The sequence below is a fragment of the Oxyura jamaicensis genome, chromosome 4 (assembly GCF_011077185.1).
Source record: "Oxyura jamaicensis isolate SHBP4307 breed ruddy duck chromosome 4, BPBGC_Ojam_1.0, whole genome shotgun sequence".
NCBI lineage: Eukaryota > Metazoa > Chordata > Aves > Anseriformes > Anatidae > Oxyura > Oxyura jamaicensis.
In genome coordinates, this window is record NC_048896.1 from 46777411 (window position 1) to 46803416 (window position 26006).

Consider the following 26006-nt stretch of genomic DNA (forward strand, 5'->3'; position numbering starts at 1 on the left):
ATTTATTTGAATTTGTAAATGTAAAAATTTTTTATTATGATGGTTCAGAATAAGTTGAAAAGCTCTAAGTTGAAAAAAAATCCATACTTCTGAACTTCTTTTCTTACAAACTAATGTTTAAGCGATAAGAATGTGTAGTGGCTTTTTGCTTTAAAAAAATAAAATAAAAATACTGTAAAATACTGGCTCTTCTGGCACAGATAATTTGGGCAATGCAAGGCATTGTCACAGTGAACAGTGCTCTCTTTTAAGAATGTTTATTACTTCCTATATTTTTGTGCACACATCTTGGGTACTTTGAGTCATGATGCACAGCTGCTGTAGGCTGGCTCAGCTCTCCAGGCACTGTCTCACTTCTTACTGTCTGAAGCTGTAGCCCAACAGCTACTGGATTTGTAAGTTAGAGATCTGTGCCTACCAACTGAAAATGAGAGATGGCACTTGGCCAAAACATTAGGCTCAAAAAAACTTGGAGCTTTGACACTATAAATATTATCTATGATTCTATTCTCCATACTATCTCCATACTATTATTCTATCTCCATACTATCAAATAGTCATGACCCTATGCAAATGAGTTGGGAACAGATAATATTTCTCAAGTGTCAGTGGAATTTTATTAAGCTCAGTTTTCCAATGAACAGCTATGAACTGAAGATTGTTTCATCTGTATATCTCTACTAAAAATAACTCATTCTGGTTGTGGTTAAAGATCTTTAAATATCTCTATATATTGGTATTTGAAAATAAAAGTAGTAAAGCTTTTCATCTTATGTGGTTTATTACAGATATGTTGTTTTTGAAGATACTTGCTTAAGTAATACTTAATCTCACGGAGGATGTATCCTATCTATTTCTCATCAGAAGCAGGGTATTCTACAGTTCTACAGAGAGAGAGCTGGCTCTAGTGGAAGGCTGTAGAACGGGTAATGCCTCTTGCTGGGTGAAATATATTGCATAAAGTTAACCTTTTGTATGAGCTAAGCTTCTCAGAGTGGTAAACAATATAGAAATGTTACTGATAGTGCAGGCTCACCATAGAAGCAAGTTATGATTGATTTACCCTAGCAATGCCATTATACCTCTCATAGTTTGAGGTCCACATCATGCCTCAGACACTTGTAATTCACTATTAAATCATTAAATTACAGAATCAAAATCTGCAAATCTTGAGACCCCAGTTTTCCCTCTTGAATTCATTTTCAGTACTTGCAAGAGCCCAGAATTCAGGAGGAAGATTCCTGAGCTGGCAGTATGGAAAACTATATGAGCATCCACCTTAGCATGCTATTAATCTGTGATGCACTGGAAGTTAAGATATAGTTGCTATGAGTATTGTAGTCTGCCTAGCCAAGTTTAAAAAATGATTAAAAAATGAATAAAGAGAGCTGCTGGGAGTTCACTTACGCAGTAAAGAGAAATACTTGGGGGGGGGGGGGGGGGGGGCCGCGGGGCGGGGGGGGAAGGAGGGGATTGTGTTTGAGGTGTCAGTCTAATATTTTTACCTACCTAGATAATTTCCCCTAGAAATATCTATTTGCTATATGTCATTTCATTTAAGTGTGTGTAATTACGGGTTATCATTTTTAATCCTATTAAAGTAGTTAATCCAACAAAGGGTTGAGAGAAAAAGCATGCAAATAGTAAGAATGCAAGGAATGGGTGTGTCAGTCTTACTTGCCAAACTACAGGGTTATGGTATGATTGTTATTTTCAAATAGATAACTTCAATCTGTTTGAATGAAGATAGACACAAGGGGTTCCTCTGACTTTGAGATAAGTAAATAACAAAATTACAAATCATTTTGGCTAGGGTGTAAGTAGCTACAGTTTCACAGAATTCCTTAAGGGAAACCCAATTTGGGGAAGATATGGCCCTGTAGGAGATCAGAGAAGCTGATTTAGATCATCTTGCCCCCACTGCCAGTCACCACCTGGTGCGCTGGCACCTGACTGTGGTTTAAATGTGACAGTAATGTTACACAGGTGTCAATAAAGCAGAAAACAAAACAATAGTGAGTCAGGACCATGAAGTACTATTGGGAAATATTTGGTTTACAGTGTACAAACAGGTGGTTCTTTCAGTTTGAGAAAGAATTTTGCTCTGTAAGCGTTGGCTAGACTTTATCAGACTTGAGATGAACCAAGAGCACACCTGATGGATCTGTACATATGTCATAAGGGTATAAACAACATCTAAAGTAGTCCTTCAAGTGCTATATATACAGTTGGAAAGGTACATGACCTCCGGTCTTGTTTGATGCCCTTCTGGCTCTTGTAGTCTTTTTCAGCAAGAAACAGTTCAGAAACTTCTTTTAAAGTAGAGCAGTATGAATGCATCACTCCTTGAGGAAAAGTTTTGGCTGTCTCTCAAAAATAGAGTAGGATTTTCATTCTGTAGAGGATTGGCAAAAGAGAATAATTCTTAATGGAATTATTCAGGAATTCCTTGATCTTGTCAGCATTATGCAAATATGGACCTCAGAACTAATGCAAATATGAGTTTGCTTAATTACTCTAATTTAAATTATCCTTTATATTTCTGTTACTGATTAAAAAAAAAGTCCTTAAAAAATAAAACAGTTTTGAAATTAACTCTTTGGCCTTGTACTACAGAGCACTAACACATCTTTTTGATGCACCAGCAGCCTGTTTTGATTTAGCTGTTTTAGCCAGTTTGTGTTGTTTCCAATTTATCTCCTGATTGTAAGGAACTCATCAAATATACAGACTTTTTCAAATTTCAGAATGCCTTCAAGTAATGGACTGTGAGCAGAGCTGTGTTTAGAAATAGGCATGCTCAGTATAGGAGACCCCAGTTCTGCTACTGGAAGAAATATGTTGTGATTCTGTCAGTAGCAGCAGAAAACTGGTATTGGTTTTTCTGGAAGAGACCAAAAATGCCCATGTAAATAGAGATGTGGGGAGGGTGGTGTCTTCAGGCACGTCTGTTGAGCTACGGTGATGGGGTCTGTCACTGGGAACAACTGGCAGCTAGGTTGTGCCAGAAGCTGCTTAAGCCTCCACCAACCAAGTACCGGGGAAGCATGAAAGCTGTTCACATTTAAGTCAGAGTTTAGTTCCTTCAGTAGCAGAATTTATGGGACTGCAGCGCTCTGGATTTTTCTGGTAGCTGGTTAATACTGATGGCACTTTTTTCTGCTTAATGCTTTGTGCACTGTGGTATGCAATATTTTTATGAGCAGTTTATCCAAACAAGTGTCACTGCTTGTGAAGTGACAGTGCCTCCATCGTGGTGCTGATACCCAGACCGCACGGCACACAGCATAAATTCTGCTTTCAGAAAATTTGGGATTGAGGAGCACTTCTGCTCATCCCCTTCAGCATAGTTCCATAGAGGTCTAAATAAGAATGTTTAAATCGTGTTGTGTTAAAATATATATTTCTGTAGTGGGTGGTACCGATTTGGAGACAGGTTAAGAAATGTTGTAAGGGGCAGCTGGGGAGTAACTTGTAGCGGTGTCTCCTAAGGGGGAAGTGCCGCTCCTGAAGCGAGGGAGCTGTTGCCTGGGGTCAGTCACACACTTCCCCACTTGCTTATTAAAAAGGCCGGGTGAAATCCCCCACGCTTCGGGGCCGGAGTAAACTCCCCGGGGCGGCGTGCGGTGCCCGGCAGGTGCTCGGCGGGGCCGGGCCGGAGCCCGGTGCCGCCTTCGCGCAGCCGCCCCCCGGGGAGGGGCCGCCCGCCTCCCCCGCCCCGCCGAGCCCCGGCCGGAGGGGCCGCGCTCCCGGCCGCACTCGCCTGCTCCCCGGAGATGCTCCCAAACGCGGCCGCCGCCTTCGCCGCCGACGTGCTCCGCGCCTTCGGCACCAACGGAAGCCTGTCGGCCGCCCAGCTCTCCGCCCTGCTCGGCCGCCCGACCGCCGCGCCGCCGTCCCAGCTCCTGCCCGAGCCGCACCACAACCAGGTAGCGCCGAGGGCCGGCACACGGGGAGCGAGGAGACGGGGCCAAGGTCCGCGGTGCCCCCGGGCAAAGGTAGCGGCGGGCGGGAGCTGCTCGCGGCCGGGGAGCGGGTTGACCTGCTCGCCCTGCTGGAGCTTTCCTCCGAGAGGTGCATAGGCAGATCTTCGGGGAAAGCGACGCCTGGGAGCTGAGGCTTGGCCGCTGCAGGCGTGGAGGAACTTCCAAGTTGTTCACGTCTTTCGAGTAAATCGAGCGCTGAGTGTCCCTTCGTCAATTCATCCAGTAAAAGCTTTTTAAAGTGTTTAATTCGCTGACTGAATCTGACCGGAATCGCTTTTTTTTTTTTTTTTTTTTTTTTTTTTTTTTTTTTTTTCTTCCATGACATTGTTTTGCTCTGTCTAGTGTCTCCAAAGAAAACTCAGACCTCAATGCTACTTTTAAATGCTATATCATTTTGTATCTCCGGAACGTCTTAGAGTGCCTTTCTTTCCCTGAACGGGAGTCCTAAGGCTGGCAGAAATTTCTCTGTGCTAAGTCCTGTCAGCCGTGAAAATGAAAGGAAAACAGGGATGACTGCTCTGGTTTGGTTCAGCTCCTCGAGAAACAGAGGAGGCATGCTTCTAGGGACCATGAGGCGCTTTTTATTTATTTATTTATTTTAACGTTTGGAGCAGTAGCTCTTCATCAGTAATGTAGACAAACCTTGGATAAACTCAGTTCGTTTCAGAAACAGTGTGATTCCGATGTCTGTACCTTGACCAGGGGCTTAATTTGGAGTTAATGCCACCAAAATCAATGTAGTATTCAGTATAAGTGTGGCAATATTTCCCAGAGTCACTGCTTCTCATTCAAGTTTCACAAACTGAACACTGTTCCAACACAGTGTATTTAAAAATATATATATACAAACATTTCCTGCCACACACACTAAATACAAGTTTGCAGTGTTGAATATGGTTATGAAAAGAATCTTTCTTTAAAGGGGCTTAGATGTGAGCAGATTCCTCAGTTCTCCAGCTTTTCCCTCTTAAAAAAGCACGTAGCCCTCGTACGCAGGCTACAGAGGAAAAGAACTGCTTATTTTAATTACTGCCAATGCGTATTCCTCATAAATCATTTGAAATTTAACTGAAACATTTCTATTTTTTTTAACAGGCCTGTTTTATTTGTGTCCTTTTGGAAAAATATCTAGGGTACCATACTGAAACATGTACCTTTTTTGTTGAGTTACTTGCATGTCTTAAAATTGACTTTACAGCTGCTCTATCATCTAATACCATTTAAGCAAGTGCTCTTAACCTGCAGGCTCTCGATCCCTTGTAGGTGTTAAGTATTTCAATGACTTTGGGCAGGTGCTGCACGGTAATGCGTACTCATACTAAGTAACTCGGGTGGCTGTTTTCAAACACTGACTCATGCTTTGTGCTTATGAGCCCCTAATTTAGAGGATCCACTGGTTATGGAAAAAAAGATGTAAAGCAGCCTAATCTAACCTTGTGTTGTAAGGCATCGGAGGCCTGAATTCTACTAAATCTCAATGGAGAAAAATAAATACCTCATGTTTTTTAGGTAGGCTGGATCATCCATTGAGGCTGCACAGATATATGGCTGTAGGAGGAAACAAGGTTTATCTCAGACTTTCAGTTCCTAACGTCATTGTCCAGAGCTAGTGGGATGACTCCAGGCCCTTTCTTCCCGTGAAGATAACACGTCCCTGCTCTATCAAGAGTTCCTCATCCAAGCCTGAAGTCGTTTTTAGTGCAGAGCTGATCTGTAAGGGACAGGTGATAGCGCCCTTCAAAACCCAGCAGGAAGGACCAGTCTCTTAGTATTGCCCCAGCACTGGTCTTTAGTGTGTTTCACTCAGATAAAAATTTCAGTAACCTTACTTATCTCCAAAGATCCACTAGAAGCTGATCCATTTTCTTAAAAATTGAAAGTTTGGATGCGTAAGTCAGAAGGGATGTCTTATTTCTGTTTTCTTTTGATACCGAGGTTGACTTGAAAAGATAAGGCAGAGGAAAAAATGCTTTAATTTGTTGATGATGGTGTTTGAACATATACTTGTGTAAAATTTTACAGGCATTTATTGTAACTTAAATTGTATGATGTCCATTAAGATGTGTGTGTGTCTTACAGGACAAAAAATAACAAACAATATTTTTGAGTTTTAGAATTTTTAATTGAGCTGTCTTCATTTCCTTATGTTTTAGCTTTCTTTTTGCTTTCATTGAGCATTTTTATAATTCTCTATGTTTTATGTTTGCATTTTCTTTGTTCTTTACTTTTTTTTTTTTTTTTCTGTTATCACCTTTCCTTAGTATATAAGCTAAGACTTCCTTTCAGAGAAATAATAGTAACTGAGGAAACTCAAATAGTTTTTTTCACACTTTACTGTGGAATTCCAACACATTTTACTCCTACAAATAGGTATAGAACTACTAACAATTTCTATGTAATAGATGATGGCATGTTTACTCACTGTTCTACATTATTAGCAAGATGTAAAAAAAAAAAAAACACAAAAACAACAACAAAAAAACAACTATATTTGATCTTCTGTCATCAGGTTCATTGGGGTATGGTATCAATACATGCATATGCTGGAGGTTTAAACTATGAGCTCAGAAATTTTAGTCAAAAAATACGTGGAAAGTGGGCGGGCATTGTAAAGAAAGCCTGTTAATGTTGCCTTTATTTTATGCTTTGGGGTAGTCAGAAGGTGCTAAAATCATACTCCAATTTCCTTCTTTGACTTTTCTAAAACTACATTTATGCTGAGCCTTTATGTTATGCCTGAATACTGTCTTAATGTAATGTATTTTGGTTTCTATATCAAATATTTGGACAAAAATGTGAAAATCTTAGTGATCAGCTATCATGCGTTTTCATGTCATGATGAGTCAAAACAGTAGCTTTGGTGGTTTGGATGAACTAGAGCAAGGCTAGTATCTGCTTGGATTTTTAATCATTTATTTATTTGTTTTGGTTGTGTTTCACTAGTGCTTCTTAAAACAAGGATGAATGGCCTGACAGTGTGTGGCTTATGGTCTTGATCCAGCACCATGAGCTGACGTTGCCTGGTCAGTGAGAAGATAAATAGGCTTTTCTGTTCTATCCCCAAAGTGTCTTATTGCTACAATATCTTCAGTGAGTTTCGGCATTCACGGGCATTTTTCGGCTCCCCACATTCAAGCTGCCTTGAACATGTTGGGGTGTGTATGTAACATCCCTAAAGCACACAAAGGCGTTCGAGCAGCTTTACATGCTTGGACTCTTTCTCGTAAAGTGCTGCTTATTGAATGTGTGGTTGTTTACTAGCACCCAGTTCACACCTGGATAAGTTACAAAAAAGTATCACTGAATCAGCATTAAATGCTTTGATTTGTTACAAGTAAGTTGGGGAAGACATTAATTTGTCTTTATTTTGCCTCATCCAGGCTCAGGCTAAGTCAAAAAATATATATATATTCATGGCATTCCTTCTTTGCTGTTGTTACTGTGTGACCCACTGCTCAGCCCTGGTGTGGGCTAGGATAGGATTTAATCTGGCAACATCTAGAAACCACAGTGACAGGTTGCTCTTGGTATTTCAGTGCTTCACATGTGCAATGCTACAGATAAAACAGAGGTAGAGCAAAGATAAGAACGTGGCAGAAGGTCAGGAAAGGGAATGAAATGTTTACAATATGGTTGGTACCGTAACATTTGTTATTAATTTTCCTGTTAGAGGTCTTCTTGCATTATTTTGTTTTGAGCAAGTTATCCCATCCTTTCCTGGAAAGAATGTGGTGAGCTTGGCATATGCTTTTCATTTATATAGATATGTGATACTTGTGTGAAGGGAATCAAGATAGTTGGGCATCACTTTATTTCCTTTACAATCTTAAAAGAAAATCCCATATTGGTCAATCATTTTTTGGCAGCACCTTACCATGAGAAAAGTAAACATTTAATTGAGTAACCTCATTGATGGTTTATTTATTTATTTTTGTCTGAATACGTTGCAATGCTGTAAATTCTAGTGATTGAAGTCCTCTTTAATTGTGATAAAAGCATCTATTTATGATTTTTTTTAACAGTTCAGAGGCATGATCAGTTACATCTTCTTTGAAGATAGTAGTTAAGCACTGGGTAACAGTCACGTTGTGGCCAGGGCCAGTCCCTTCACCTTAAGCACCGTGACAAGCCTTACTGAATAGCAAGGGACAGACAGGATGGTAGACTTAATGAGCCAGACGTCATTCTCAATCCCCTGTTCCATGAGGCTAGATTATCTTTTGGCTAAGGTTATCTGTCAGTCTTACAAAATAAATAGCTTGTGTTTTTACAGCAGTGTGGTTGTCTTAATGTATTTATCCTGCAATGATAAGTGCAGAGTTTTGCAGTGTGCAAACATGAGTTGTTCCAGTCCAAGGCTTCTTATGGATTGAATCTTTTAATTAATCCCTTAATTGTGCCAGTGAACTCTCACAAGCTTGCTTTTCAGCACATGAATGCATGTAGGAGTTGCTGAGAGGATGAGGTGACTTATAACAATGAATCATTTTCAGGAATTGTTATCCTCTGGGTTTGTCCCCAATCTAAATAGTAATAGTAATTAAATAAAATGCTGTTCCTTGTCTGATGGTATTGCTTACATATTTGTTTGTATATAGCCAAAGTTGTAAGTCTCAAGTTTTCTAATTCATGCTGTGCATGAGTAATATTTTCACTCCATAATCGGTTCTTTTTTTTCAACCTATAACGTGGTTTGTATTTTTGTAAACTAATATTAATTTGTTAGTATTTTAAATTACTTGTCATCCATTCTATATCTCTAGGAAAGAGTTGTTAAAGATCAGTTCTCTTAGAGATATCCATGTTACGAATCTCACTGCATACTGGCTTGTTTTTCTGTCAGCTTTTCACTGCAGACCTTTAGAAATGGCTGTGAGCTAGTAATACAAGAGGAACTATATAGGAACTATTCCTATAGACCACAACTATCCTCTCTTTTTGTTTCATACTGGAAATATTAGCCGCATATTTTGCATTATTTCATAATGCAGAGTTAACGGTAAAATGATAAGGCACAGAACCAGTTTAGAAAAGCTCCAGAAGTTCATATATTGGGCTGTAAAAAGCTCTCTTCAGTGGTGATTTCGTTGTGCACTACTTCCATTGAGATTAAATGGGTCAACGTGCCTTAAAACAAAAACAAAAATTGTTGCTATCAAGCTATATTTATTTTAAATAAATATATTTTTTAAAGATATATTGAGGCTTTGACATCAGTGTTGACACTGAAAGATGATTCTTATCCACACTGCTTGTAAACCTCAGTTCAGAAAAACTTTTCAGTATATATTTCAGTCTTCAAGGTCTCATGGCCTCAACAAAATTCAGACATTTGTTGAAGTTCAGGTGTGTACTTGAGTGCTCTCCTAGACTGGGTCATTCAAGAAGAAGGGCAGGAACATTATGGATGTAATTTGGCTGAAGCCACTCGTATTGGCCTGAAAGTTCTTTTCCTCCAAGCTAAATAAGAAATAGTCAAGTTAAAATGGTATGTGCATGCCTTTCACCTTGTGGACAGTAACATTTATTAGTGGAAATGGAGGCAGCTCTGAAATAAATGACTTGCAGTTGCTTTGGCTTATCTCTAGAAGGAATACGCTTTAGAAATAATAATCTTGAATTATTGGAGGAGTTCTATGGAATCTGAAGGTAAAACTGAAAAGAACAGGAAGTGACCATTTGTTTGCAATTTGTTAAGGATTCTAGTGCTCTACTCCTGCAATCACACTGAGAATGTTGCATGCTAAAAGCTTTACTTCTTTTCTTGAGGCTCATCCCTGGTGTGTGTTGTACATCAGCAAGCCAAGCCACTTTTGTGTGCAGCCAAAAAAGAACACTATTTGCTTATTGATCCGTATGGGAAAACATGAATGTGAATAAATGGAAAGTGTTAGATGAAAGACCTTTGTGGTATGGAACATTTCATATAAAAGTACTCAATTTTTCTGTGGAGATATAGTTTAGGATATTTTATAGTTCAAGTAGTTTGGCTTTTTGGTTGAAAATAACCAAGAGAGCAACCAGCCCTGTTCCCAGCCTGGTTTGGCACTGCTGTGTAGATTTGTCCTTGACCCATTAGATACTGACCCTGAGCTGAAGGCAAAGTGAAGATCCAAAGTAAGAGCGTCTCACAGGAATTCACAATGGTCTTACAAAATAATCCTTGTTGCTAGTAATTATTGCTGTAAAATGAATGAAAAAATATTGAATGCTGCCATTTGGACAATTTATGAACAGCTAGTTTGAGGAAATATGAAGCATTGCTGTGAAGTAGAAGCAGACATATGAATAAGCAGTCATGGAATTAACAATCATTTTCTGATGCTACTCTGACACTAAGATTTCAAGTGTATCTGGTCTGTTCTTAAATGTAATTATTTTGTAATCATGTGGGATTTTAACTATTTTGAAGCTATTTTTCCAAATATTTGACTGTCCTGGTTCATGTGGTGGGGGATTTGGAAATGTCAATGTAAAACATGTTTCATTGCTTAGTGAGTTATCTTAAAATACTTCAAGTCACTTCTGCTTCACGTTAAACAATCACCATGTTTTCACATGCAGTGTACAAACGGTGTGTATACTTCCTTGAAAATGTGTTACAATATTTTCATGTTATAAATCTTGTGTTTCTCAGTGTGTGACTTTTTTTTTCTTTGGTTTTGTATTATTGTATTAAGTTGGCAAAAAAACCCTTTTTGTTCCAGTGCTTGACTGGGGAGGAAATTTTTTCTTTGCATGGAATACCGAACAACAGTCGTATCTCAAATTCAGACTTCTCTACAATATGTCCTGTTGTTTTGCAACAGCTAATTTTTCAGCCATGTGATCATCAGGAAAACTTTGTGGATACATCTAAACCACATTCTTTACAAGGTCAGTTATATTATTTCATTGATACTGTGATTAGTGTGGGGGTTTCTTAGATAAATATTTATCTATACATAATAGGAATGCCTTCTTTAGGGGGATATAGTTATAAAGTGGGAACATAAGAGGGTGTTTCAGGTCACCAGGATAAATAAACAACGTCATCTCTCTTGACAGTGATCTTTTCAGAATGTTTTAGGGAAAGGCCAGTAGATAGTTATGGAGTAATTTGTTCATTAAAGAAAAGGTCTTTCTGACCTGTTTTGTTTGCACAGTAGTTTGTGCCCTGAGGCATAAGGGCTTTCACTAATAGCTGGTTAATAGGAGAGAAGGTGGAAGTAGGAAAAGTTTGTGCAGATGATTTGCAATGGGACGTCAGAATTAGTGGGGCATGCAAGCATCAGGCTAACTCAAGGCAAAATTTCCAGGAGGCTGCATTTAAGTGGAATTATTTGCAGTTGGACATCAGGACACCAAGGAGGCCAGTGACTGCTGTTTTCCTGAGGAAAAGACACACATTTTTCTGAACTCCCACTCTTGCCTTCTTGCCATCTTCTGTGCTACTCCCTCTGTATGGAACATCATCACATGCATGAGTAACCTTAATCTTCCTTCCTCCTATCTTTCTCATTATTTTTATATTTATTGTGCACAGAACTGTACAGTGGAATAGAAAATATAGGACAGGGATGAATCAGCTGGTTAATGAAGTCACTTGTTCCGTTGGTAAAGATCAAATTTGTTTATTGTTTATTTATTTGACTCGGTATTCCAAATTAATTCATTATTACCAGGGATTCAACTGACTTAAAGTTAAAAACTGGGATATTGGATGAGCAGATTCCCAAAGGTATTATTTATTATCAAAGGTACTGCAGTGTTTTTTGTAACTTTTGAAATTTTAGAATTAATAACACCCTGATTGTTGTGAGAGTAGTTGCTAAGAATTACACATCATTCCTAAAACTTACCTGTGCCAGTGAATAATTAAAACTATATTTGATTAATCACAACCATGGCATCAATTTACAATGATTGTTTATACCATATGAGGGCACATTTTCAAGAAATCTACAATACCTACACCACAGTGTAGGATCTGTCTTTTTTTGTTGTTTTTTAGTTTTGTTCTGGAGGGGGGTTGTTTAAGTATGGTGATGTGCAAAAGTTGCTCTGTAGTTGATTGCCTAAGCTAGTTAGACCACACCTCCTATTTTTCTTTTATCCTGCCAGCTCAGAAGCAGTATCCAGTAGCCAGATAAGCAAGGCAGTCTTTTCTCTGCCCCTCCCTTGGCTGCAGCATGAGAAATCTGTGAGGCCCATGCTTAGGGTATTTTAAACCCCAAGCATATGAGGCTGTGGCACACAGTGCTATCTGTTTTGAAGGGAGATTCACAGAAATGTCCCGTGCCAAACGGAGGCTTTACTGCAAATGTATCCTGCTGTTGTTGATTTATGTGCCCCCTGCCCCATCACCAAATGAATCAGTATTGTGGCAGCATTGGGACCAGCTGATTTCAGTTATTGCCCATGATGCAAAATCCTCAGTGCATGTTTCCAGCTTGGCCAATGTGAATTTTCTGCTCAGGGACTCCCACACATTTAAGTTCTGTTAAGTCACTGTTCGCCAAAACATGAACAGACAAGACATAAAGAAGAATTTAATACAGTGAGCTTTATGGGGCAGCTGCTTGCAATAATAAAAATAAAAATGTTGTGGAAGCAGAGTAAAAGTTAAATGACAGTGTATAGCATGTCTTTTTTCCTTGGGTGTTGTATATTGAATATCTAACCTAGCTGTCCTTAGGGGTACACTCATGTCCTTCTCTTTCTTGTTTCTCTGAAATGTAATAGGGAGTAGTATAAAGTGGCATGAAATAACTGGAAATGCCCAGTGGCATTTCTTCTGTCCAAGGCAAACAGAGTCTGTGTGGTCTACTTGGCTTTTTCAGTGAGGTTTTAACACTCTGGTTTCTTCTTTCCAGGAAAGGGCTCAAGAGGAGCCCGAGCTTGTCTCAGGAAGGCCCAGAGCAGTGGTCCCCACTTCTTGTGAGGAACTATACTGAGCAATGGTGTCCTGAGGAGGACTTGCTCTCCTACCATTTATTTTTTGGATTTTTCATGCTTTGGCGTCTTGGTAGTCTCTTTATTGGGGCCAGAGTTGTAGAGACAGAAAGAATAATGGTCGTTGGCAAAAGCCATCCATGCCACCAGCCTACGGGTAGTCAGTGCTTGGCTCTGGTACGTGAAGTCAGCCTAGCCAGCTTTCTGGGGTGGATGCACTCAGGGAAAGCTTAGTGGGGATGGAGCCCTAGTGAATAAACCCAATTTTAAGAGAGCAGTGCACACATGGTATTGTGAAATACAGTCTATAATGCAGCAATGAAGCAATTTTGGCAGCATTGGTTATCTTGGAATTGTATCACTTTTTGTTTGTTTTCTATTTGTGGTATTTTTCTTGCAGCACCAGTTCCCATATTTGGATAATTGGGGCAATCATTTTTAAAATCATTATTATTTGCACTTCAGGTCAACAGCACCTTCCCAGAGAACATATAAGAAAGATCTTAGTTTGATTTGATTCCTTTAAAAGATTTATTAGTTTAAACTAGTCCCCATATTACTGAGGCTCACTGTGGGATCTGTGGAATGCCTAGGATGGATAACAATTTATTCCTTCATCGTCTGATGTTGTTTGATTATATATTTTAATTCTTCCTTGTTCTTCCACTTTGGGTAAATGAATAAAAAAATAAAATATCAATATACTAAATCCCAAAGACTTTGAGCCATCCAGATTAGACCAGATTTTTTTTAAATAAAATGCATCTGCCTTCTCACCTCACTAATCTCTGGTAAATTAGGAAGAAGAAAGGCTTTTTTTGTTGCTGCTGTTGTGACAAAAGGGGATACCTACCTACCAGTGGATTACATCAAACACAGGTTCTTTAGTACACTGGAACATGTTCCACTGCATTAAGCATACAAAATGATGAAAGGTGTATCATCTATAGCATGTACTTCAAGTTAGGTGTCCCAGTACGTGCTGCTGTTCTGAACAAAGAGTACCGGCATGAATGTTACGCCGTTGTTAGTAAAGCATGTACTATTGTGAGAACTTCTCTCAGCATTTGGCAATAACCTGTTTTTCTGTGCTTGCTTTAAAGCTCCATTTTCCTATTGCTTTTATCACCCACTGATTTATATGTACCATTTGCAAATTTATCCTCTTTGTCTTTTGTTGTAGAAAAGTAGTAAGTAGCAGTAGGGGGTTTTAATCACAATTTTTGAAACTTGTTCTAATTTTCTGTGTCTGTGACAAGGTAATTTGGGTATATACACTACTTCATATTATATACATATATATACATATATACACACACATGTATATTTTAACTCAATTTCAAACATGTATTTTGCACAGGATATGTGTGTAGGAGTTATGTGTATGTTAAACTGAGAGCCTCCTGCTTCTATGGTAATCCCAAACTGCAAACAGCCTTTGTGACTCATGATGACGCTGGAACCCCATTTGTTTACTGTAAACTTGATTTCAAAAATTCATTCACATGCATAATTATCTTTTATTGTAATGGAAGTTATGCTCCTGTGTAGCTTAGTGAATTTAACCATATCTGGTTGTATGTTTTTCCTCCTCTCTGTCTCTCAGAAATGGCAAGTGAATGTTTTGGTTGGCATTGACACACCTCTTGCAAATGCTTTAAATGCTTCTAATGCTTTCTGTTCTTCCTGTTCTTGACACAATATAAAATTCATCACAAACGAAAATTGTGTCCCTGTGCAAACAAAACATAGCAATCCCAGTTGCAGGTGATGAATCTGGTTTAGTGTGTTTGCTGACAACGTGTTACAGGGAAGTTGGGCTGCAGATTCCAATCTGATCTGTTTCTGCTATGCAGAAAGGAATTCACAGTAACTTGTATATATGGCAAAACTGATAATGAGGCTATTATATGGATGCAACTTTTCTGGATTATACCAAACTGTTCTCATATATCCAACATTGTGTTGGCTTTGATTTTAATTTGTGTTGAATTTTTATAGACAACCTGTCTATGTGGGTATCTTTGTGATTCTGTGGCCTCACTTGAGGCAGCGTTGTAGACTTTTTCAGTGCAACCTTTAAAGCTTTTTTGTACTCACAGGATTTGAGATGTAACTGGGTAAAACAGTGGACATGAACAGAGGCAAAACTTTTTGATGCTTGTAAACAAAAGCAGCAAAACTCTCAGAACCTATAGTTCAGATGCCACAATAATTACGATATGACTTCATATAAATCCTGCTATCTGAACTCTGAAAAATCTGAGACAGTGCTTATGGTGAAAGAAGCTAAATTATGGCCAAACTGGGTGCATATGCCACTTCTTAAATAAATAAAAATATTCCTCCTGTGTGCCCATCTTTTTGAACCTAGAACCTCTCTTTTGTATGTTTTCATTTCTCTACTGTAATAGTCTCTGCTGTCAGCTATCTGCCACCTCATATGTGTGATAAGTAGTGATGGGCAGTGTTTTCAACAAAGCAGAAGTACTTTGAACTGTAGGAAGAGGCGGAGTGATAGGAACAGAAAGTTACCACCTCAAGATGATTTGAAGGAGTCATCCTTTATCAGGAAGGATTTTTGGGTGTAGGACAGCCAAGACAGCAAACTTTGTATCTTGGAGTTGTTCAGGGGTAAATGACAATTGGACCTGCAACCCTGAGACCAATAACAAGATTTGTCTTAAGCCCATGCTATAGCTACCTTGAATCTTCACTGACTGTAGATAGAGATGATTTAAACTAGCAGCAGATAGACTATCTGAAATATTAAGAACTGAAACTGGGTTTGTATGTGTTCCCAAACAGTATTTCTGCATATTTCCCCTCTGTGGGTATGTCTTAAATATCAGTGTGTATTTAAGGTTTTATATTTGTAAAGTATAATTTCAAGTAAGGAAAAAAGTATTTTTCTCAATTCCATGACAGTTCAAATGTTAGAAAAATCAAAAGCAGCCTTAAGTGGATTTTATACTAAAGGATTTTATATTTCTGTTTGTTTATCCACAGTTTGGGGATTTGGGTTCCTGGCTGTGACTATCATTAACTTGGCATCACTCCTGGGATTGATTTTAACTCCTCTCTTAAAAAAGTCATATTTCCCCAAGATTCTAACCTACTTTGTAGGCTTGGCCATTGGTACTCTCTTTTCTAATGCAATTTTCCAGCTCATTCCAGAGGTAAGCAACGGGAATTGTTATTTGTTTTGCAAAATTGTTTCTAAAGTGTATTAATTCCAGAAGCTTGCTCCAGTGGAGATCTGAGTGTGTGGGTTGTAATCCCCAAAGAACTGTAGGTGGCCACTAGTGCCACTAGCTGCCACTTCTTTCTGTCTGGTTGAGCAGAGCCATCAAATTCCACGTGTAGCTGTGACATGGGAAAGGCTAAGGGCTATTTTGCCTCTAGACAGAAAGAGGAACGCATTGAGTAAAGTTCTAGTGAGTTTTAATGGGCTACAGTGTAGACTTCCTGCTTTGCAATAATTACTATATTCTGCATGTAAAATTCTACTGTATTAAAACACTGCTGACATTTAATGTAAGTTTAAAAAAAGAAATCTGACAGGGTCAGATTCTTTCATAACTTCAGCCTCATTGAAACTCCTGGCTGGTGGACAGTCCGTACTTTTGAGGAATATTTGTGTGCGGTCAAGGAATTTGTTTTTATGGAAATGTACTAAGATTTCAGACTAATTCACATTGCTTTTGTCTTCAATGTTAGGCATTTGGATTTGACCCCAAAGTAGATAACTATATTGAGAAAGCCGTTGCTGTGTTTGGTGGATTTTATATTCTCTTCTTTGTGGAAAGGATTCTGAAAGTGATATTGAAGATATATAACCAGGTAATGAAAGGTGTCTAACAGTACAAGCCTTACTGTAAAGTTCCTGATACATTTTATGAGATTCTTGTTAGCTTAATAAAATGTTGGATTTTTTTTTAATTATTATTATTATTTTCTGAGGATTTCAGCCTTACCAAGTGTTCTGATACATCTGTTTAAAATCCACATGGAGAGGGAAAGCAATTTCACTTTTTTGAGGGAGTTACAGGCAGACCTGGGAATAGAATCCAGATGTGAGTGTGGTCTGCTGTCACTGGCATATGCTCTAGCTGCTCTCAAGGGCCAAATCTTCCCTGTGCTAGCTAAACATATCAGAAAAAAAGTGGAAATATGTAAAAGCTGAAGAGAATGGGAGTCTGCCACTGAAGCTCCTATATGGACAGGAGAAATTGATGTGACATATATATCTTCTTATTCATCTGTAAAGTGTAATTTACCAGGACTGACTGTGCCTGAATCTCACCTGCAGTAACTAGCTCTTTGTTTCCCCATGCTCTGGTACACAGACCTGCTTTACTGACCCTGCAATTATCCGTATTGCGCCATATGGATAATTGGCTCTGCTTAAACCAGGACCCATACGTCAGAGGACTTTTTTGCTGTGTGCTCACATGAGTGAGACTGAATTTGTCTCCGACAAAGGCCTCTCAAAGTTTCTGGAACTCTCTACTCTTGTCTTGCCAAGAAAACTGTCCTGTGTTTCTACTCTTACCTCACTTAGCTGGACCCTCCCAAGCTGGTCGTCGTATTGAAGATTATGAAGATTCAACCGTTCTATAGAAAGGTTTAAAAATGGAAAATCCAAGCAAGTATTCTAATTAGCTGAAAGGAAGAGATGCTTAGATAGGAGGGGAACTTAGGTAACTTTGGAGTTCACTTAAAAATTTCAGTATTAAAATGTTTATTGCTACTTAAGCATTTACTTGGTGTTGAAAGAAATGCAGCATGAATATGACAATCCCTGCATTTTCCTTTTTGGTCTGTGTTTCTTATTTTTATTTATTTGTTTATTATTTTGCTTTTGCTTAATTGAGCTACTTGTTTGTTTATTTGTCACCTAGACTGGCCATACCGACTTAGGAAATGGTGATCAGAATCAATGTCAGGATAAGGCTAACCCACACAAACCACCACCATCCAGCAATGGGGTGACCTGTTATGCAAACTCAGCCGTCATAGAGAACAATGGAAATCTTGGTTTTGACAGCATCAGTGTGGTCTCAGCACAGGTACGAAACTGTTTATTTTTTTCCTGCCTATTATATAAGCATATCTGGGGAAGGGTTAATATGAATTTTTATTACTTTTGTCAAGTTTTTGTAAATTTTTTGCTTATCACTTGCTTGAGCCCTATGTAAAAAATGTGTTACTTTTGGGCAAGCTTACAAAATCTGAATGCTGGATTTGATTGCTGAACAACTATAAGAGCTGGTAGTTATCAGTGTAGGGATGGGTAGGACAGAGATAAATATTTAATCTGTTAATTTTGATTTTGTTGTTATTGTTTTGTTTAAAGGGTGTGATAGTGTGGTTTAATGTTACATGATCCATATTGTGTTCCTGACTACATCCAGCCTTAAGTTGGAGAACCTGGTTCCTTTGAATCTATGAGTAATGAGGAAAACTGATACAGTAAGCAATATATTGTGATCACTGTTTGTGCTAGTCCAGTGTATTTGGACATGGTGGGCATTACAGAAGTAATAGGTTGAGACAGCAGCTGTTCCTCCTGGTTTAAGTAATGTGGTCTTCCTAATTTGTTCTCTGTATTTGTGTTTATTGCTCTACTACAAATACGACCTCTTTCTGTCAGAAAAGAAAATGGAAATGGGAAGAAAAAGTTGGTGTGCTTCTTTACTCTTTTCCCTGTCCCTTATTTAAAAACAACAAGCAAACAAAAACAAAATGGAAAAACAGAAATAATTATTGGATGGCTAAGGAAGATTTTTCACAGTAAAAACTTCTGTTTTACTACCTGTGCTCTTCACCCAGAAAGTTGTTTGTGGGGGAGCGTTGAGGAGCAGGAGAGGAAGCAGGACAAAGGGCCTAATTCTCAAATAGAGAATATGGGAATTCCGCATTGACCCTGCAGGCTCACAGGACACTTGATACACACAGTTTAAAGTACCAAAATTGTACTTGTCCTACTTTAGAAATGTTATGGAGCCCAGTGGATACTGGGTGTTGTAAAGATTAGGAGAAACAGGGGTGATAGCTAAAATTGCATGGGCACCGAAAGGAAAATTGTATTTTGAGTATTCATAAACTGTATTTTGTAGGTTTAGAACACATCCACACATGCAAAACCTCCGCTGGCTGTGGAGACAGTCCTTTCTAGTAGCACAGGTATTATATTTCTGCCCTGTTTAACAGAAGTTTTATCTGGACTTGTTCCATTATTGCAGTTTGGCCAGCCTTGTCCTTACATGTAACATAAAGATAACAAAATCATATCATATATAATGATAAAGTGTGGCTATCTAGTATTTATTTATAGCAACTAGGTTACTTGTAGTGCTCATGATCATAAATTATTGTAGGTCATTCCAAGATCCTTTGTGGAATACTCATATATTTCCTTTTGCGTGTGGTTTTGACTTAAGAACTTAAAATTTCACAAAGGTTCTTCCTCTATAAGAATTGCATTTATGAAAATTCATGCTTTCCATTCTTTCTTGCTTTCCATTTCTCCAGAGCTAGAAAGAGAATATGTTACGTTAAAATCTTCTGAACGTAGCACAGTAAAATTCACTCTGGAGCCAAGAGTGGCTGGAAGGAAGATGGCTGTAGAATAAATCCCAGTGTGGCAGATAACCCACAGTTGATATGGGAAGTAGCAAAGAAAAGCTGTCATTACATTTTTTTCCCCCTTCAGGCAGGTTTAAAGGGGCCAGCATACCCTTCAGAGTCATCAGGGAGGAGCTAGGATAGTGCTAAGAGGGTAGGTATGAATTAAGTTTTACACACATTTGATATTTATGAGGGATCCACTTGGGGTAAGTCAAGATATACATAATAGAATTTTAACGTGTCCTCCTAATTTAAAGCTCAGTAAAGAGGGCAATAACAGTGAAGACAGAAAGCATCACGTAGGCTTTAAGGGTGGAGGCTGGAGTCTGTGCAACAGTGTGGTAGCTGTTTCCAACCATGGAGATGCAACCTTCTTTTCTCTTTTAATGCCTGCCAGAATCAATGTAAATGTTTAATTAGTTGCATACTTTTAAATTTCACTTGCAGCAGTAATTGCAACCTTGGAAACCTCTTTTGTGCTGACCCAGAATTTGTACCTACTACGCATTAAAATTAAACAGCTTGACAACAGTAACTTTTAAGAAAAGTTACTTCAGAGACAAATTGCTGAAAATGCCTGTAGTCCCAAGCACACAATGTTAGAGTCGTATAATAAAACTTCATGGTGGCCTTTATTCATGCCCTCAGGGTTCCTTCTTGTTCCATGGGGTCATTCCTAGAGAACACGAAAAGACACCTTTTTATCTTTTAGTTTTTTCAAGAGCAAAACTTTCATTCCAGTGCTTACTCTTTTGTCTGTATGAAGGAAAATGTTACAAACAGGGTGGAGTTGCTCTGTCCTAACTCCTATTGGGTTTTCCACTGATGTGCAGAACATAAACTCTTTCTTCTCTGCAAGTATTTAACAGATTGGGGTGCTTGTTCTTGTCTGAGGGAGTCACGGATGCATTAGAAAGAGCAATGGTACCCTGAGGTAATAAGATGAAATAAGAGAAGTCTCTCTATCATTTCTCTTACATTTGGGAACAAAGGAGAAGCCATTGCTTTTAAAGAAAAAAATATGTTCAGAAGAGCAAAAATACCAAGGTTATATTTGTTTTACCATCAATTGTGGTGATGCAAATAATACAGAACTGCAGTGGTAATTAATAAAAATGTGACCTGATAGACCAGCTGAGTGTTCCAGAACTCCTTAGCTGGCATCTTTCCTGTACCATCTCCTGAAGTACCTGTGGTGGTTTCACACTGATGGTCAACTGAACTCCACCACGTCACTCTCGCGCTCCCTCTCCTCAAAGGATGGGAAAAAAAGGCTCACAAGTTGAGATAAGGATAACTTAATTAAAGGGAAAAGAAAGACGGGAGAGGAAAAAAAAGCTACGTGTAAGCAAAGATGGAGAAAACAATTATTTTCTGCTTCCCATTAGCAGGTGATGTTCAGCCACATCTTGGGAAGCAGGCCTCAGTACACGTTGCAGTTTTTTGGGAGCACACATTTTCGTAATGAGAGCCCACCCCTTCTACTTTCCCTTTCCCAGCTTTTATTGACGAGTCAATAAAAAAAGTTTAGGTCAGCTGCCTGGTGGTGTCCCCTCCCCACCTACTGACTTTGAGGGGGTTGGAGAAAGTCTTGATGCTGTGCCAACACTGCTTAGCAATAGACAAAACATAGGTGTGCTATCAGAGCTGTTCTAGCTACAAGTGCAGAGCACAATGTTTTATTCCAGCCAGACCCAGTACAGTACCATGACAAAGAGGAAACAGTCCAGTAGAGCCAGGTATTGTTCATTTTTCTTCATAGAGACATGGAAGGCTCAATGTGTATATTTGTAAATTATTTATTTAAACAAAAAATCCTTCATCGGATTTTTATCTTTGTCGTGCATATGCAATGATTTGGAGTTTCACTGGAATTCTCACCTGTGCAACTGGTAGAAGAAAATGAGTCCTTAACAGGCTTAGCCATAGAATTATGTAATGCCTTTACAGCACTCAGAAAAATGCAGGTGTACATATCATTTCCACTGTGTTTGAATTTGGGGGAAACTCTGATTTTTTAATGACACTTTTAATATAAAATCATAAAAGTGCAAATCTGACTCCTTATGTACTGAATAGGAATTATAACTGTTTTATGGCAATCGTGCCACTACTTAACCATGGATTTACTAGCTACAGATTCCAAGTAATGTAATAGACTTCAGACTGGGAAATCCATAATCTGAATTTTTGTGCTGTACCAGGGCAGCTCCAACATCCAAGTATACATTATGTCAGATAAGAGTCCGGTGAGCAAAGCGTGAGACGTATCTCATTGCTCTATCATTAAAGATTTTGTGACTGTTTATTAATAGTTATATTTCCTTGAAGTTCAAACTGCAGTTGTCTGGTAGCATTTGCATTTGATATGACAAAGCTAAAACCATTTCTGGTGTTCCCTGGAAAATTTTCTTGAAATTATCTTTTTGACCCATTGATAGAAAGGAAAGAGGTTTTCCTCTACACCCTTCTCTTACAAGAAGAAAGGTGTTTAAATACATCTGCGTAAACAGATATATATTACTATTTATGTATTCTGGTAGTAAACACTAGTTAATGCCTTATATGCAAATCCTTTTTTATATCTTTTTCCCAACGCTATTGTGCTTGCAAAGATAATCTAACTACAATATATGTGTGTACAGAAATTTATCAGAAGGGAACATTAGGATTTGTATAGTGGAAATTAGTTTGTACTCCCAGCAGTTCCTTTTATCTTTGTCAAATTTCTCATTATTTCGTGACACCGGATGCATAAACTACTTCCACGTCTGGTAGGAATTACTGAGAGCCTTGTCATGATTGTGCATTGCAGTTTTATATTAGCCAATTCTAGTTGTGCTCTGAGCCCTCAACTCCCACAGTCAGAACTAGCCACTGCTGTTCTTCTTAAACATGAGCTTTGTAAAAACTGATTTCACTGGCTGGACTTAACTGTTGCTGCTCAAAATAAGAAATAAAATTAGAGGACTACCTGGATGTGTGTCTGGATTCCCATGTAGGTGTCTGTTGTTGTGATGGTGGCTGTGGCTTTACGAGCATGATGTACATACAGGCAGCATGTAATTTATCCAGGTCTGTTTCAGGTACGAAGTACAGATGCTGTCAATCACAATGATCAAATCCTCCCCACTGTACATGCTTAATAGAGGTGGCTGAAGAGGCTGTGAGGAGCCTTATCAATCCTTGGCAGTCTCTTAATCTGTGAGAGACACTGCCAGAGGGACATTCAGACATCGTGGTCTGAATTGCTTTCTGTCTCTGCTGAAGGGCATTCAGATAAAGCTTTGTAGCCAGAAAGTGACTGGGCGCTTCACTTTTCAGTTGTTGAAGCAGAAAATATTTGCTGTTGCTACCTGTGCCTTCTGCCTCTTGGACAAAGCATTTTTTTTTTTTTCATGTAATTATGCTTTTATACTCAGCACTTGATTAAAGCCATAACTGTGTTTCATTGACTTCTTTATTCAGTGTTTTATGTAATTGCTTTATTGTGTTGTTTTTCCAGGAGGAAGCAACCCAAGGCAATTTATGTAAATGTCTTGGTGGGCACCCATTGTCAAAGATTGGAACTATTGCTTGGATGGTAACACTGAGTGATGCCTTACATAATTTCATAGATGGTTTGGCAATTGGTGCTTCTTTCACTTTGTCTCTGTTTCAAGGGCTGAGTACCTCCATAGCCATCTTGTGTGAAGAGTTTCCTCATGAGCTGGGTAAGGAACTTAATTCAACATGTTGTTTTTGATAGAAATTACTGCTGTAGGAGGTTATGCTTGCAGAGACTTGGCATTGTTTGAATGTAAGTTTAAACAAATGAATAGAAAAAGCACTCATGAAAAAATTATCAAGTACCATAATACACATCTAGCCCAAGAAGTTCCTCAGTGCAGATGGATGGAAACTAGGAATGTATATTAGATAGGTATTAATTGGCCTGTTCATACATGCCTTTGTATTTGTTTTTTAATTAAATTTTGCTCATTATGGGTAGTCCTGTGTTCTCAAGCCCTTAGCTATGTTGTACGTCACCTACTTGCTTTAGAATGTTTCAGTTATCTTATTGTTGAAGGGAAATGCTCATCATTTACTTGAATGAGGAAAACCAGCTGTGGGATATAAGCTGTATACAAATAACGTCTTTTTCTTTAGATTTCCATTGAAATCAAAAAAATAATCATAATATTATTTGCTGAAGATTTCTCATTTTTTTCTTTCTCTTTTCTCTCTTTTTAGGGGATTTTGTCATCTTGCTTAGTGCAGGAATGAGTACTCGGCAGGCTCTGTTTTTCAACTTTCTGTCTGCGTGTTCCTGTTACATTGGGATGGCTTTCGGTATATTAGTAGGCAACAACTTTACTTCTAACATCATCTTTGCAGTAGCTGGTGGAATGTTCCTGTACATCTCTCTGGCAGATATGGTGAGAAGGAATTTCATTTTCAATTATTTAGTTTTCTGCAAGAAAGTGAAGACTGCAGTAACAGTCTCTCTGGTGGAATTTATTATTTTTGTCCCTCTCCTGCCAGAGTCACCTACATCTTATTATTAGATGTTAAATAATCAATTAAAACCTTAATGAAGGTGCACAAATAATTATGCTTATTCATTAAATGTGAAAGCCTTTGATTTCACAACTATGGCTGGTCAGATTATTGCTGAAAATGAGTTTTAAAGAAAGATAAGCTTTTCCTGAGTTTCGGTTGGTTTCACTGAAGAGTGAAAAGTGTTTAAATACTTTGTTTCAGCATTTTAAGAAGTGGCAGAGCATCTCACACTATTGTTATTAAATGAATCATTTGTCTTTTCAAAAATAATCTTCTAAAAGAAAAGCAGAAAAAAAGAAGTTAAATTAAACTAAATATTCTTTAAGAGTCGAATGGAATATCTTATGTAACTTCAGCAATAATTTTGGAGTTTAGGTGAAAACCCTGACTTAAACTCCAGTACTCTTTAAATTAAACAGTACCAGCCCCAGATTCTTTGTCCAGACTTTTTTTTTTTTTTAAAAAAAAGAGTGATCTGTTGAACTGTATTCAAAGCAGATTTTTTTTTTTTTTTTTAAAGTATATTAGAAAACATAAGGCAAAGAAATAGAGCTAAGTTCTAGATCAGGTTTAGATGTTGGGAACTTAATCTGGCTTCACTGGGCAGTCAGCAATATTCTATAAATTCCTTACAATTATGTTTTATCTCAAAATGAAAGAGAATTTACAAGAGTTTAAAGCTTTACTATATTTAACTCAAGTATTGTAAGAGCAAATAAATCTGTAAGTGTTTCCACCTGTCATGTTAGAATCCATTTGAGTGTAGAACCAGAGTGAGGCCTGAATTTGAAAAGATTTGAGGCCCCAGTTTGGTTCTACATGCATTTAAGAACTCTTACATTAAATACTAATGTAGTTGAGGTAATAACATAGGATTTTATAAGTAGTAATCTTAGAGTTAAATGAACAATATAAATAGTTTCTTTTACAAATTTGCAGTACCTTAATTGCTAATGCTGTTCATTTGCTTTCACTCTTATAATGAATAGTAGTGCACTCAACTATGATGTGCAAAACTCATGGCATAAATTTAGAGTGGCTCATCGTAAAATTGTTCTAATTAAATCCATCAAAGTACGTAACATTCTTTTCTTTGTATCTGTTCTGCACTCTCTCTCTCTCCCCTCCCTTCCACCATCTGTCTCCTCTTCTGCATCTCTCTCCTTTTCTAGGTTTTTCGATTTGAATCAGCTACCTGTCTGAACTCTTCTCCCCCTGAGAAGTCTTAAATAGGCTATGCAAGTGCTCTGTACAGAGATTTGCCTTTCCACTTTCTGTTATGATTTTCACGCGCTTCTGGTCTGCTTGTAGAAGCAGGTAGGATTAATTAGAATGTCCTTTCCATTTTCTTTTCTTTTTGCCGTTCTTTTATACTCCCTCTTTCTCCTGGACTCCTGGAGCAGTCCAGCCTCTGTATCAGTATGATAACCATGTGATGAAGCTGTGGGTATGAGAGAATGTGTACACTGAGGTGTGTGAGCACACATGAGCCTTGCTGTATGGCATGAAGCTAATCTGGTTTGTTGTTGTCTTTGTCTCTTGTGCAAGAAGATCACAGAGCTGTGGAATGATTTCTGGGAAGGTCTGGCCACTTCCCACTTACCTTAATCTGTTCTTCAAGAATTGCATTGGCTTCAACAGTTCTTTTTGTCTTATGAGATCAAAGATAAAGCTTCTGAGTCATTCAGATAGAAAGCTTCTAAACTTATGTTTGTCAAAGTCAACTACAGTTGACTTTATCTGCCACAAACACATACCCTGAATTGTCCCATGCTAATGGGGACTTTTATCACCAGTGCTCATCTGCCACCACCTCCATTGGCTCTCAGAGGAAATATATTTGTTCCTGCAATTAACAGTCATCCTTTGCTATTATGGTGCCATTATGACACTTGCTATGGAACGAAGAAT

General features: G+C 38.3%; 1 protein-coding gene across 6 annotated transcripts in view; it reads left to right on the forward strand.

The window, feature by feature from the left end:
- The window catches only part of SLC39A8 (solute carrier family 39 member 8), a 60031-nt gene that overhangs the window by 30651 nt on the left and 3374 nt on the right, over nucleotides 1-26006 (forward strand). For 4 of the 6 annotated variants that reach the window (XM_035325921.1, XM_035325918.1, XM_035325919.1 and 1 more), the window contains exons 5-10: nucleotides 10694-10862; nucleotides 15930-16099; nucleotides 16641-16763; nucleotides 17825-17992; nucleotides 23059-23266; nucleotides 23787-23971. In XM_035325921.1, the coding sequence (XP_035181812.1) occupies nucleotides 10694-10862; nucleotides 15930-16099; nucleotides 16641-16763; nucleotides 17825-17992; nucleotides 23059-23266; nucleotides 23787-23971 (1023 nt within the window). Of the gene's footprint in view, nucleotides 1-3674; nucleotides 3930-10693; nucleotides 10863-15929; nucleotides 16100-16640; nucleotides 16764-17824; nucleotides 17993-23058; nucleotides 23267-23786; nucleotides 23972-25267; nucleotides 25378-26006 lie in introns of those variants that run through there. The other 2 variants (XM_035325923.1, XM_035325917.1) reach the window with 2 other exon arrangements.